This window comes from Ictalurus punctatus, chromosome 20, assembly GCF_001660625.3.
Source record: "Ictalurus punctatus breed USDA103 chromosome 20, Coco_2.0, whole genome shotgun sequence".
Lineage (NCBI taxonomy): Eukaryota > Metazoa > Chordata > Actinopteri > Siluriformes > Ictaluridae > Ictalurus > Ictalurus punctatus.
The window spans coordinates 8,644,377-8,659,869 of record NC_030435.2 but is presented as its reverse complement, the minus strand read 5'-3'; the positions used below and the strand labels follow the sequence as shown (position 1 = coordinate 8,659,869).

Here is a 15,493-nt window from a genome sequence, read left to right as displayed (position 1 = left end):
GGCTACTATGCAATCAGAGGGAATTAAATAAAATGTTCTGTGAAGCCCCTGAGCCATTAATACTAAATAGGTTACTCATTTTGGTATCAGAATCAGTATTGTGATGACAAGCACCAAAAGCATGAAGAAAAAAGAAAGAAAAAAAAGGGATTGCTGAATCCCCACCAAAAACTATGAAAAGCCCTACACATAGAATTGCTGCTGCCCCTCTGTTTGGCCTTTAAATTTTCTGGAACTTTCTCCTGGGAGAATGAACCCTATGACTCATAGGCATGCTGTTTCCTGAGTATAAATGCACTAACAGAGGGCATCTCCTCTGATCACGTGAAATAACTTCCTTAATAGATGAAAGAAAAGCTATCAAACAGTGCCTTTACAATGACAACAATAATCTGATATTAACCCGATTGAGACGATATTCTGATTAAGAAACTAGCATGTAAACAGCGATTGTTGATTTCCTTAATCTGGATAAAGTCACACTCGAAGTAAACACAAATCGAATTAAGACATGTGAAGTATTCCTGTTTTAGTCGCATTATCGACGTGTATTACAGACATGTACACACCTTAATCCCATTATTAACGTTGTGTGGGAGTTTTCACAGCATTTTGCGACAGGATGCGTACACACATGGCGGTGCTCAACCGTTTTACAGCAAACAAGAGAGCACGGCTGCGTCCGAAACCGCGTACTTCCCTACTATATAGTAGGAGAAATACATGTATATAGAAGGAGAAATACACGCATTTCAGCTACTATATAGTACACAAGTACGCGGTAAGTCAAGCAGTCGTCTATTTGCACGTACAGCATCACAAATAATTAACTGCACTTGAAGCGTTCGTAAAATTAAAAATGAAACACTCAAAACTGTATACGGTATCATAATGGAGACGAACTGTATGTTGATACGTGAAATTCTGGAGGCACGTGGCATGGTGTGGCGTGGGGACGTAATGACGTGTGCCGTTAATCGATCTATGTTCTATAACATGTAAAACAGGAACATGACAGGAGTATTCTAAAAGCGACTCATGTAAACACCTTAATCACATTATTATCTTACTCAGAGTAAGGTCAATAATTAGATTATTGCTGTCCATGTGAACGTAGTCAGTGAGGGGAAACAGATTTAATATAAAATACAGGAGCAATATCTAAAATACTTCATTACCCATTTTTAATGGTGAAATTGAACAGATAATGCTGCATAGCTACATGCATTACCACATACAACCTTTGCATTAAAAATGTCTCAGTATGAAAGTAACCTCTCCATCCTTTGCTGCACACTCCTACAAATGATCAATTTGGTAAACATTATAACAACTGCATAGTTTACTATTAACTAGGAATAAAACCACTACAGAGAGAAACACTCAATCATTACATAGCAGTGAAGATTTCATGAAATTTTTCAATGATAAGGTTGAAAATATTAGACGTGAAATACAGGCCATTAAATTAAAACTGGACAGTACTGTAATAAACCCATTACATGACAATGTAGCAATATCAGATCAATGTTTAGAGTGTTTTGCTCCGCTTAGAGAGAGCGAACTAGCTACATTAATCTCTTCATCCAATTCATCAACTTGCATACTAGATCCCGTACCTACATGTTTGTTTAAACAGATTGGTCCAGTAGTAATTGAGCCACTTCTAAATATAATCAATTCTTCCCTAAGCAGTGGCTATGTACCTAAATCACTTAAATTAGCAGTTATTAAACCCTTGATTAAAAAACCTGTTCTTGACCCGTCTCAATTGTCCAACTATAGACCAATATCAAATCTCCCCTTCATCTCTAAGATTTTAGAAAAGGTTGTAGCAAAGCAGTTATGCTCGTACTTAGATAGGAATAACATTCATGAAATGTATCAGTCAGGATTTAGACCTCATCATAGCACAGAGACAGCGTTAGTTAAAGTAGTAAATGACCTTCTACTGACTTACGATCAGGGTTGTGTCTCGCTGCTTGTGTTACTCGACCTTAGTGCAGCATTTGATACTATAGATCACACTATTCTCCTTGACAGATTAGAAAATGTTGGTGGTATTGAGGGAACAGTCCTCTCCTGGCTCAGGTCTTATCTGACCGATCGTTATCAGTTCGTAGATGTAAATGGTGAATTCTCCATGCGTACTGAGGTTACTTTTGGAGTTCCACAGGGTTCTGTTTTAGGCCCACTGCTCTTTACTTTATATATGCTACCCCTAGGTCAAATTATTCGTAAACATGGAATTAGCTTCCACTGTTATGCTGATGATACACAGCTGTATGTTTCAGCGAAGCCAGAGGACAGACATAAGCTTAGTAAAGTTGAGGATTGTGTAAAGGACATTAGACATTGGATGCTAATTAACTTCCTTCTGCTTAATTCTGATAAAACAGAAATACTTTTATTAGGCCCACGTGTAGCTAGAAGTATTCTTTCTGATCACATGGTTACTCTGGATGGTCTTTCTGTTTCATCATGTGCAGCAGTTAAAGACCTTGGAGTGATTATTGACTCCAGCCTATCATTTGATGCTCATGTAGATAATATTACTAGGATAGCCTTCTTTCATCTCAGAAATATTTCTAAAATAAGAAACATATTGTCACTACATGATGCGGAAATACTAGTTCATGCATTCGTCACCTCTAGATTAGATTATTGTAATGCCTTACTGTCTGGATGTTCCAGTAGGAATATAAATAAGCTCCAATTAGTCCAGAATGCAGCTGCTAGAGTCCTAACTAGAACTAGAAGATACGACCATATCACACCGATATTATCAATACTGCATTGGCTCCCAGTAAAATCTCGCATTAATTATAAAATACTCTTATTAACCTATAAAGCACTAAATGGTCTCGCGCCACAATATCTAAGCGACCTTTTGGTTTTATATGATCCGCCACGCCTACTTAGATCAAAAGATGCAGGCTATCTGACGGTACCTCGAATAGTGAAGGCTACAGCAGGGGGAAGAGCTTTCTCTTATAGGGCCCCACAGTTATGGAACAGTCTTCCTATTAGTGTTCGGGACTCAGACACAGTCTCAGTGTTTAAGTCTAAGCTTAAAACGTATTTGTTTACTCAAGCCTACCCTGACTAGATTCTGTTCTACTTTCTCCCTCTCTCCTTTCGCCGAGCCCCACACGAATTTATGGAGATACTAGAGATCCAGATCCTTTCTGCCTCTGGATGGAGCTCAAATCTTCTTTAATTCCAGACTGCTGGGACTACGGCTGCTCCTAACGCCATACAGACTTCATATAAATCCATAATGAACTTTTTCACAATATCTGTTGTTACCCAGATGAGGATGGGTTCCCTTCTGAGTCGGGTTCCTCTCAAGGTTTCTTCCTCTTAAAACATCTTAGGGAGTTTTTCCTTGCCACCGTCGCCACTCAGTGGCTTGCTCAGCTGGGATAAATTCACACCTTTAATATCTGTATACCGTGCTGATATTTCTGTGAAGCTGCTTTGAGACAATGTCTATTGTAAAAAGCGCTATACAAATAAAATTGAATTGAATTGAATTGAATTTACAGGAGTCCTGGGATTTCCAGTTTAGCAACTAATAAATACTATTAGACATTAGCAGTGTGTGTGTGTGGTTTTCTACATATTCATCAAGAATGTAATTGAACTTGTTTTGTACGTTCTGAGATGCTTTTCTGCTCACCAGTTACTTCAGGGTACATCTCACACCCTCTTCACACATGCACCACACACACACACACATACACACGAGGGGTGGGACTTCCTCTCATTAACCAATATGACCTCAGTACTGAAAACATTAACAATAAATGAACTGTTGAACACACTACAGTATATACGGTAGGTTTTTTTTGCTTTGCAAAGGTCCCATCAGGACAAGTTTGCATTCTCATTTATTAAAAACATCAATATTCAATATAATAAAAGGACAATAATTGAAACTTTATAATGATACAGTTTAGTTTTGTCTGATCCATTAACCTTGGAAATGTGTCCTGAATGATGTGATGTCCTCTGTGATGTCAGAGCAGATGTATGGACGTGTGCGGTATTATGCTACAATCCATTGTACCAAAGTTCTGATCTAAACACGTTCCAGCACCTCTGCTAGGAAAAACATGGATGCCCAGAGCCACTTGGTATTTTTATGGCTGAATTTGCTGAACATATAAAGAAACAACAAATAATTAGATTTTTGCTCATAAAAATTATGTCGTAATACTCTTATTGTGTATGATTGGGCTGAAATCAATGGATGTGTCACAGACGTAACCTTAAAACACCTTTTAAACAACACAAAAGCTACATATAAAGTAAAATCATGTTCTTCCAAGTATTAAATGATGCAAAGGGGAAATCTACGTGTGCCGTCATTGCGCAGTAAGATGTGTTTGTCAACATCCGCCTTTTCCTGACGAGGAATTCAGAGTTGAATAACCACTTTTCAGTGCACCTTTCACTGTCAGAGGCCAGGGTTGCTTTTTATTTATTTATTTATTTTCTTTACCAAATTCTGAGTAAGATGGTTTGCAGCATTAGTGCTTGTGCATGGTACTCTTATTTGGCACAATTCATTTGGGTCCACCACTTGCTGGTGGTCAGCGTTGTAATTTAAAAGGAAGTCAAATCGCTCTGAAATGATGTTCGGAGGAATCTTTTGTGTTTGAGCTTGCAGCTGAGCGTAGCCATAGCTGTATTTCCACAAGCTAATATGCCACATGCTTAATAGCCTATGTAGGCCATCCTGATTTGAGATAAAGAAGAAGCTACTTTTTCCAGAGAGTGAGGGACTAATAAAATTTAAAATGTTATTACATAAGTAATATTATAATATAATAGAGTACTTTAATCTGTTGAATGTGTTGCTTGATAGCCAGGTGTACTAAATCGAAATCCTTGTATCGAACAATACAAACCAATACAATACACCACTTTATTACACTACTACTATTAAGTAACTAACTAACCCCTTGTGGTGACTCACTCACACTCCCTGGTTGAGTATTACGGGCCATACAGATTGGGATTATTCATCCGTGATGGTTCTGATGCTTTGATCACAATAGCAAGTCATAAGCTTTCAATGTACCGATTAGTGTTTTTATGGCCACAATACTGGCCTCATTGTCTTCTTTATTCTCTCCCTTACTCTCAAAGATTTCAATTATGCCCTGTTTTAAATGCTGCTATACTTCATGTTACTCTTTCCTAATTGCACCAATCCCACCTGGCTTGTGGTGAAAACTGTACGAGGCAGAACATGTAGGTTCCCGCCCACATGACTCCACATACCGAAGTGTCCTTGGGCAAGTCACTGAACCCCAAGTTGCTCCCGAAGGCAAGTTAGCACCTTGAATGGCAGTTCTGCTACCATTGGTGTGTGAGTGTGTGTGAATGGGTCTATGAGACAGACCCAGGGGAGGGGGAGCAATAAACTGCAGCACAAAAAAATGTCATACAACTCTCCTGCTTACTACATGTTGTTACATCGCTGTTAAAAATGTCGACACAAAATAAAGATAATCCAGACTTGATTGTCATATGTGTAATGTGACAACACAACACCACAGCTCACAGCTAGAACCTTGTCCAACAACTTGCTGGCTCTTTGTTGAAGGTGCAATGTGCTGCATTGAGTGGTGCAACTTAGAAGAGGATAATAATTACATTTATTTGTTTCCTTTAATCTGTATTAATATAGTTAACCAGATAACTCACACAAAATATGTTACTGAATTATCCAATTTTTTCCTTTTTGTGTAGTCCGGGTCAGGATGACCAAAACATGGACTGGGCAAGCACATAGGAGCTTTTACTTTGCTGGAGTGTGAGCTAATACAGTTATGATTTCTCACTGTGTATCCATGTAAAATGGTATAACATGTAATTCAAAACTAAGCTGGAATTCACTAATCAGGATTCTAGGTTTCAACCTGGACTGATCAATAACAGGGCAGATACTGCAGGTATCTGCACTTAAAACATAATACTTTTTAAATACCATATTCAAGACATTTCCCCCAAAAAATGTGGACGTCACTGAACGTCACTTCAATCATGCTACACGATATATCAACTATAATAGATTGTGTTTATGCAATATACATCCATTCCAGAGCAAATATCCTTTTTGCATTACCATTTGCTCCAACAGTGAAAGAAAAAAAAAATCCTGTATTTCCTTTGCATGACTTTCCAAGACTTTCCAATTTACCATCACTCCTTCAGCAGCTGTATTAGAAACCCCCTCACAGCAGGGTTCATGAGTTTTGTTGTAATAATGCCAGGGTAGTGTAACAAGTAGTGTTATAAATATACATACATTTTTGTAAAGAACAAAATATAAAAGAAAAACCTTTGCTATTTTGTAATATTACTGCACGGAATAATATTTAACAACAACAATAACAATAATAATATAGTAACATAGTAAAGTATAGTAAAAACAAAATAGTAATAACTAATATATTTCTGATTTAATTCACTTATGCGTTAGACCTTATGGCTTTTATTTTGGCGCAAAACCGCAGGAAGACCTCCATTTAGTTGGCAACAGTTTTTTAAAGTTCACTTCTCATTACCAATCAGGTGAAATGCTGTAAACCTCTGCCTACAAAAATAAGCTTCAGATTAGGCTAAGGTAAAATCAAAGTGAATCTGGTGTGTGTTGTGTCTAAAGGCAGGTTATAAGCGCCGCAAACTCTCAGCACAGACAGAGATGAAGTTGGTATGGAGCGGCGTTTACTGAGAACCGAGCCACTCTAAAACACTGATGAGCCGTTCACACACACTGCGTGCAACACAGTGACACGGGTTTACCATCTCAAACAGCAACTAACCAAAATAAAATCTAAACCTTCTTTACGGTGTCTGTTTAATTGCATTTTTAAGAAATGTGAATTTAAGACATTTTAATGATAATAAAGACCTTATTTTTACATTAAGGGATTTAAGACCTTTTAATACTTTTTAAGAACCCACCGAAACCCTGAATAATACATTCTGCCATATCGTATCAGGTTTTGCAAATCTGAAAAACTGGGCATGATTTTTTTTTTAAAGACTTGCTACATGAAACATGTAGAATATTTGAAGAATGTCTTCCTTAAGTAAGCTTAGCACATACTTCATTTGAAAGCTATTTAAACAAACCAGAGACTTGTTAAAAAAAAAATAAAAAAAAAAAGCCTCAAGAGTTGTTCAGCCAGTACAGAGGAACATTAGCTATTGGCAGCCTATGGGCTGGCTAGCATTTCATGCGACACACCTCTGTCAACCTGTCACCTAATTACAAATTTGGTGTGTGAGAAGAAGAACGTCCAAGTTGTGTTGTGGAGGACATGAATTTGACACTCCTAACCCACCTAACTGCTCAAAGTTGCCTCTTCAGAACACACCTGTTTGTTATTAAATGTTAATACATAAAAAATTCCACACTTAGCAGGTTTGACTGGAAATGTGTATGAAGGTTTTATGCACAGCTGCTGATTACTGGAATGCATGGAGGCACTTTCTGTTCCACTGGTCTGAACATGAACATCCAGCTCATTAAAGAAATACAAAAAAAGCCTTCAGTATCATTATCTGTATCATATCCCTTTTTATTTTCAGTAACATTTGGTATAAGCTCAAGCTAATATGATGCTAACAGATGATAACAGATGCCCAGGATTAGAACGGGTCAGACAGAATGACAGAGAATGATCTATTTTCAGGCTCTTGCTGTAGAAACACTCAAAGGGAACACCCTGATGATGTCATACATATGCTGCACACATTCCTTCCTCTCTTCTTCCTCGTCTTCTCTCCATCAGTGACACTACTCTGTTGCTATAAAGGGAGTCACACAAGCAAAACACTGCAATTTCCTCCAATTTTCTAAAAAGAACATTTCCTAAACAAATAACATGCGAGCCTTTTTCTGGATTCTTGCATTCCTGTTTTTTTTTGTTGTTTTTTTTGTTTTTTTAAATGTTTAATTGACACTTAATCTTTAGGGGGAAATATGTTTAGATATTCATCAAAGCAAGCCAATTCTGCTCTTTCAGAGTGAATATTCAAGTGTGAAAAATGATCTAGTCTAGTTTCTGTTAACCAGCACCTATAGTTACTACATAATTCAGAGTTTCACTAGGCCTTATGATTCAAGAGCAGCTCAGTCTGCATTTATTAAAATGGCAGAGCTAATATCTGATCACAGAAATACAGGCTGGTAACTGTCCTCCTCATGTTAAACTCAAGTTTGCTTGCACAAACAGAAGCACCATGGCAGGTCTCCAGAAACAGAACACAACTGCGAAGTGGAAAAACTGACAATGGCTGGCAGGTTTTATGCTAAAATCTCCTAACCATGTGTTCACACTAGCATATGACAAGCAACTCATGTCTCTTGTGTACTGTCCTGATATGAGATAGTAGTCGCCAAAATGTATACAGTCAGCAATCTAAAATGTATTTAAATCTGCACTGTATCCTTAAACTCAATGTGTTATCCTTTACTGTGGGTAAAGCCAGCTCCTCTCACCCTCCAGACCTGCTTGATTCATCCTGTTACTTCTGTCTGCACTTGTGACTCACTCTTTGCTGTTGTTTACGGTCTCACATGGATACCCTAAACATTGCATTTTCCAGAAACAGTTTATGCCTCCCCTTTTTTTAGTTTAAGCTTCTATCCTGATTCAGGGAATAATCTCACCTGGATACTGTGGACTTGTACCAAAGAACTGTTCCTATAATCATACAGACTATGATGAACTGAATATCCTTTCAACACTCTAAACTTTGAGCTTATAGCATACAACTGCTGAAAAGTAATGGTTTTTAATATCATTATCAGCACAACTAGAGCTGTGAGTGTAGATAACTGTACAATGTAGACAAACTATAACAGCAATATTAAAATGCTGACAGGTCAACAGGCCATCTACCCATCAGCAGCTTGAGTACCATAAGTGTCAGCTTATTATTACGGGCCTAGGTACATGCTTAATAATAAAAAAAATTATCCTTCATTACTAATACAGACCTGTGCCCTTCTATGTCAAATTAGCATGGTCAAATGTCGGTGCGTAAAGGGCAAGGCCGAAAACCACTTCTGAATGCACGTGATCGCCGATTCCTCAGACGTCACCGTCTTAAAAACCGTCATGAGTCTGTAATGGATATCCTGACATGAGCTCGGGAATACTTTGGTAAAGTTTTGTCAGTCAGCACCATTCACCGCTGCATCCACAGATGCAATTTAAGGCTTTACTGTGCAAAGCGGAAGCCAAACATCAACACTGTCCAGAAGCGCCGCCGACTTCTCTGGGCTCGGTCTCATCTGAGATGGACAGTGGCACAGTGGAATCGTGTTTTGTAGTCCGACGAGTCAACATTTCAAATAGTTTTTGGACAAAACAGCTGCCAAATTCTCTGCCGTGTTTTTATAAGAGAAAAAGGACCATCCAAGCTGTTATCACTGTCAGGTCCAAAAGCCAGTGTCTGTTATGGTATGGGTAATGGGTAACTTGCAGATTGTTATTTTATCAATAAAAAAATGGGGGGGGGGGGGGGGGGGGGGGGGTGTTGGGGTATAAGGTAACTATTGTTGTGCCCAAAATGTTAATGTTTCTGCAAATTGATTGTGTGTGTGTTGTCTATGAAGTCTTTTTTGTGGTCAATATGATGATACAATGACGCAATAATGGGGCACTTAGCTATTTGAATATGAGGTCAAGAATACTTATATGCATATATATGCCAGGTGCAAAATAAATACAAAGATCTATCAATCAGCAGATTACTTTACCTGGCTCCTACCACAATAACTGCTATGTCCATATTTGATATAAGCTAATTTGCTGAATACTCAGTCATAGCATGTTATTTTTTTTTTTTTACATTTATACCATTTTTAAATTATATTGTTACTCCTTGGCACCTATCTTTTACACTACCTGTTATATCAGACACTTCCACACTAAAACTGCGTACTGTTCAGCGCTACACTGTCACTTACAGTGCCTATTGTCCTGTTTTAGTAGTTACTGTACTGTCTGTATTGTTAGCACACGTCTGTATGTGCACTTTATATAGAATGCAGATCTTAGATCTCAGATTTAGTTCTGTGTCGTGTGGTTAGTGTGTTGTATTATGTAGCACCATGGTCCTAGAGGAACGTTGTTTTGTTTCACTGTGTACTGTACCAGCTGTACATGGTTGGAATTACAATAAAAACACTTGAACTTGAACTTATCATTTGCATATTTGCAGGGAAGAGACAAAGAAACAGATGATGCTATTTAATGTAGAAAGCAACACTCAAAGAATTAAATGGATCATTTAGAATAAATATATTCTTGTATTTCAGTGTCGTCAAAAATATAGCCACAACATAATAAATACACATACAGTATTTATTGTCTAATTTTGAATCTGGTGCTTTCAAAGAATACCTTGTTCATGCATGTAGGCAGAAAGATTTATTAGCAGTTAGCATTTTATTTCGGGTATGTCACTTACGCACTCTCACTAAAATGGTGGTGCTGGCATCTTCTTCGTCTTCTTTTACGAGTTCTTCTTCGTCGATAAGACAGTTTTGTATTTGAGCGCCATCAAGTCGTACTTTTATGTAACTTCAGCAGCTTGTGAACAAAAGCATTAATCTCATTTGTCGGCCACTTTTTCATGCAGAGCGTCAAAAAACAACAACAACAAAAAAAAAACAACCATCCAACCCCTCGACGATAAAAACATTTGACGCTTTGCTGCCACACCTGAGTGTGAACACTTCCATTAGCAGCCATTGCGAAAATGTATATACACATACCGTGTGAACAGGGCTTAAAGTACACCAATGATAGTTTTTCAAATATTACCTTTCATGTAGTGTGTTATGTAACTGTTTGTGAATGTAAGAAGTCTGCAAAGTTTCAAAAGTCAAAGCACACGACAAACAGAGTTTCAAAGAACCGATTCTGAACAGCTGAAACGAGTTGGAAGTAATTCCAGACTTACTTCCTGCACAAACCTACATAGGTTTGTAACAAAAAGCCCCACCTCTGGTCTTCATCGGATGCTAGCAAACAGACGTAGCTGAACCTTGTATGGTAGTGGCCGTTTCCTTTTTGAAACACCCTGACAGCGGTAGACTAATCAAAACAGAATGGGACATCTGACCAATCAGAGCAGAGTATGCTCTCTGAAAGGAGGAGTTTAGAAGGAATCCTTTAGAACGGACCATAACCTTGGATACACGTAAATCTATTGTATGAGACATTTAAAACAACATTAGGCACGTTTCAAAACCATAAGAGGTGCTCTTTAAGTCTTTAACAGATTTTATTTTATTTATTACACTTAGATTGTTGCAACAATTAAAACTTGTATAACTTATCAATTCATACTGTAAGTTGCATAAACTGCTAAATAGGAAATAATGTGTCGTATAGTGCAGAATATAAAGCACTACAGCACTGATTCATAAACAATTCCCAACATTTATTCATGGCTTACTATTTCAATTTAAGGTACCAATGTACTAAGTCTGTAGTTCTCGCCGTTGGTTAATATCCGCACTGACATACATCAAAGATAGCTTATGCCCACAACATTTCTACCAAAGACCTAGACAAGAAATTAACTAAATAATGTGTTTTCATAGGAGATCTGAACTGCTGAGACATAACATGGAATGAAAGATGTAGCATACTGGGGATGGGTGATATGGACTTAAAACTATATCACAATATTTTCTTGTATTTATTGCGATAACAATATCAGTGACGATATAAAATGCACCACTGTTTTTGGCTGCAAGTGACAACTGTGATCTTGAGAGCCTCAGAAACACAAACATTGATCTAAAAATAAAACTGATTTTCTGTAACCAAACCAGTTCCAGATTGTAGAGGTAGCTCCTCGTTTAGCAATAAACTCCTCCTCAGCTTCATGTCTGCCTTCCTCCGTACTTGTTTTTGCTCTGCACGTAAGCTGCGAACGGGTCGCACACCGTCGCACACAGAAACACGTCATCAACTAGGCTTTATCATTATTATTGTGGGGAGAATTTCTACCGGTATATCGCAAACGCTACGATATTGCCCATCCCTCTAGCCTACTGTAGTTTACAAACATGTTTCATTCTATAAATACAGCCTTACTAAGTACACACCCATTTTCTTTCTTTTGCAATAGTTCTGGTATTGGCTGATACTCGATACTAAGCCGTTGTGAACACTTCTGGATTCTGTTGCCAGGTTATGCAAAATGACAATGGCAGTGGAGTTCCACAAGGTATCTAAACTCAAAAATTGAGCTGGTGAGCTTAAGAAAGCAAGGGTACCCACTGCACCACCATGATGCCCCCCAACACCATACATCTCTGTTCTATTTATGCTTTAAAGGGTCATGAAAGCTCTTATTTTATTTATCAAGGCCGTCTTTCAGCTCAAGTCTACCTCTCAATGTTTTTGAAAAATGCAGTTTAAATGGGCTTGGATAGCTGTGCTGGGGGAGGCTGGGGGAGGGAAGGGGCATGGCAGGGAAAGGCAGGAGAGGAAGAGGGCGGCGAGCCTTCATAACACTCAAACAAAAAAAAAGATAGATAGTGACAAAGTTTGCAGATGAGGCAGAGGACTTCTCTCCTCCTGAAATGGAGGCTAAATGGAGACACAATAGATAGCAGTGCAGGTCCTCTGCCCTGTCTATTTGAATCATTAGCCCCTGGCATGACCGTGGAGGAAAACATAACAAAACCGGTGGCAGCAGGGATGAGAGAAATGTTGGAATGGTAGTTAACTAATAGGCTCAATCTTTTCACGAATAAAAAGGCGAAGGCTCTTCCCTTCAACACGGACTCGTTGCATAATTTTACACGCGGTGGGCCATGGAGCTCTAATATTATATTATATATTGTATGTACAGTTTTTAAAATATATGTTCTTATTGTTTTCCGTGAGCCAGAGGCAACGCGGAAGAGAAAAATGGAATCGTAGTTAGCGTTTCACAAATAAAAAGGCGAAGGCTCTTCCCTTCAACGCGGACTCTCTCTGTATAGTTTTGCACGTGACAGCCTGCAGAGCTTTAAGCGGTTTAATTAGCTCAAAAGGCAAGAAAAACTGTCATGGTTAAAATTAGACACATCTCATTTGAAGGGATGGAAAAGTCCTCGGGACTGAGTACCGCATCATCGCATAGATGGAAACTGCTTTCATGAGCAAGTCCGAAGTCCACCTTTCTCCAATTCTCACAGCTCTCCCGAATAAATCCACTCAAACTCTTACAACACTGAAACAAACACCTGCGACCCATTTGAACGCCTCTCTCATCTACTATATTTACATTTATTCATTTAGCAGACACTTTAATCCAAAGAAACTTACAAATGAGAAACTACCACATCTAACACCACTACATCTGTAGGAAAGCACCACGTGCCATCATGAATAATTAAGATTCTCATAGGATAAGAACACACAGGCTCATGAATAATTATGGGACACCGACATGTCATCGAAGTACTATAGTACATTACACGACGAGATTTTAAACCAGTAAGACGAAAATAGTGGAAAAAAGTTCCAAATTAACCAGCTTTCTCCTACAATTAAAATTAACAGACGCTAAGATTGTCTTTTACGATGTGCAATACGAACACCTCTGTTAAAATCTCAGAAAATGTAGTTTAGTGTTTCATGATGCTTTAAATATTGCAAATCTCTCTCTCTCTCTCTCTCTCACACACACACACACAGGTTTAAGCAGCATATATGCAAACAGAAATGTGCATACATGCCCTCTAACACACACACACACACACACACACACACACACCTTCACTATCAGAACTCACCTTAAAAACAAATAAAGTACATGAACCCACAAACACACATGATCTAAATCCAAGGTGCTAATACAAGCGTGTTCTATCTGAAAAAGTCCAAGTGTCCATGCTAACGGGTGCCAGAGCTGGAGATTGTAAAGCGAACCAAGTCTTCAGTGCTAAAGCAGCTGATGTTCAGCTGAGTCAGACCTGGCTCTTCAGCACTTTTGTCAGAATCACCAGGTTTGTAATTGCATCACATTTACAGGTCAGAGGTTACAGCCACGGTTTATTTTCGCACTGAGAGGGCGCTTATTGTACCGTGTCACTCCTTACACAATACAACACATTCACTAACTTTAATAACGAGTGAACTCGGAAAGCTCGGACTCACCCAGGGCGGCAGCTCGGAAGTTGGAAAACTCTGTTTTACTGCCGTCTCCTTGTGCTGGAAAAAGGCCAGTGCTTTGTTTACTCCTGAAATCCTCGCTCCCTGGTTCCGTCTGAGCCAAAACAGCACGGCCAGTGAGATGAGGATCCAACTGAAACTGAACCCTAGATAACCCAACACATACACCGGGAAAACCAGCAGGAACGTCTTGGCGAATTTAAGTCCAGTGTTTTTGGCATCTTCGACGACAGTCGGAGGCTCGCTGCTCGGCTCCAGGTCTGCCAGTGGCTCCGGTTTGGTTCCTGACGGAGAAGGAGTCGGGTCCGGAGTCGGGTCCGGACTCTGGGCTCGTGCTGCTGCTCCATTTACCGTGGCACTCATTTACAATCCGTAAGATAAACTTCCACTAAGCGATATAAAACGATGTTTAGCCTAAATACAGACTACGTAAAGAATAAACTTAATTAAAGTGCACACTACCTGGAAAACTACTCTCCACTCATTACTGAGCGCGCGCGCTGTTCCTGCACTTCCTGAGACTGCGGACTGAATCACTTTGGGCTGATTGGAAAACTACGCAGCGTCCTCGCCTGACCTTGACTAATAGGGAGCGGCTAGTATTCTCACTTACTCACTTAATAAATACGCAACTGTTACAAACTTTCGGTTGCCATTTTCCCGGCGCCAAGCGCTTGCCACGTCTCAGTAAGTGACCTACCTACACATCTGCGTTTCGCACGGAAGCGCGAGCTCTAGCGGCATGGCGTCGCACTCCGGTCGTGTATGGTAGTGTCTCTCCACATCCTGCCACAGGCGCGCGCTTTTCCTCGGGCCAGCGAATAAACACGCGCGCACACACCCGGGCAGAAGCACACACCCAAAGACACGTTAAAGGACCAACCCCTTCTCATTTTACAAAAACAGACCTGTGACGCGGAAGAGTGGGTAATGGGGACAGAGACCTATTACAACAGAGCGGGTGGGTATCGCGTGCACTGCGCGTGCACTGCGGTTAAAGCGCCACCTTGTGAGCACAGACCATGCAAAACCAAAAATAAGATAAAATAAATTATATTATAGAAATACTCAAACCAGCCCGTCTGGCACAGTGAAAATCACTATGATCACATTTTCTAAGAATTTTAATGGTTCAAGCAAGCTGGCCTGTATCTAAATGTTTTCATGCATTGCACTGCTACCACAGGATTGACTGAATAGATAACTGCATGAACTGGAAGGTGTACATGTGTTCTTAAGTTCCTAATAAAGTGTTCAGTGAGAGTGTGTGTGTATATATA

The 15,493-nt window shown here is 39.3% G+C and overlaps 1 protein-coding gene across 2 annotated transcripts in view; it reads right to left on the bottom strand.

Moving 5' to 3' along the window:
* The window catches only part of esyt2a (extended synaptotagmin-like protein 2a), a 57,487-nt gene extending 42,419 nt beyond the window's left edge, over positions 1-15,068 (bottom strand). Inside the window, exon 1 of one of the 2 annotated variants that reach the window (XM_053673661.1) lies at positions 14,199-15,068. In XM_053673661.1, coding sequence (XP_053529636.1) covers positions 14,199-14,576 — 378 coding nt within the window. In that variant the 5' untranslated portion in view covers positions 14,577-15,068. The remainder of the gene's footprint in view (positions 1-14,198) is intronic. The other variant, XM_017495388.3, reaches the window with a different exon arrangement.
* Between the last annotated feature and the right edge of the window lie 425 nt (positions 15,069-15,493).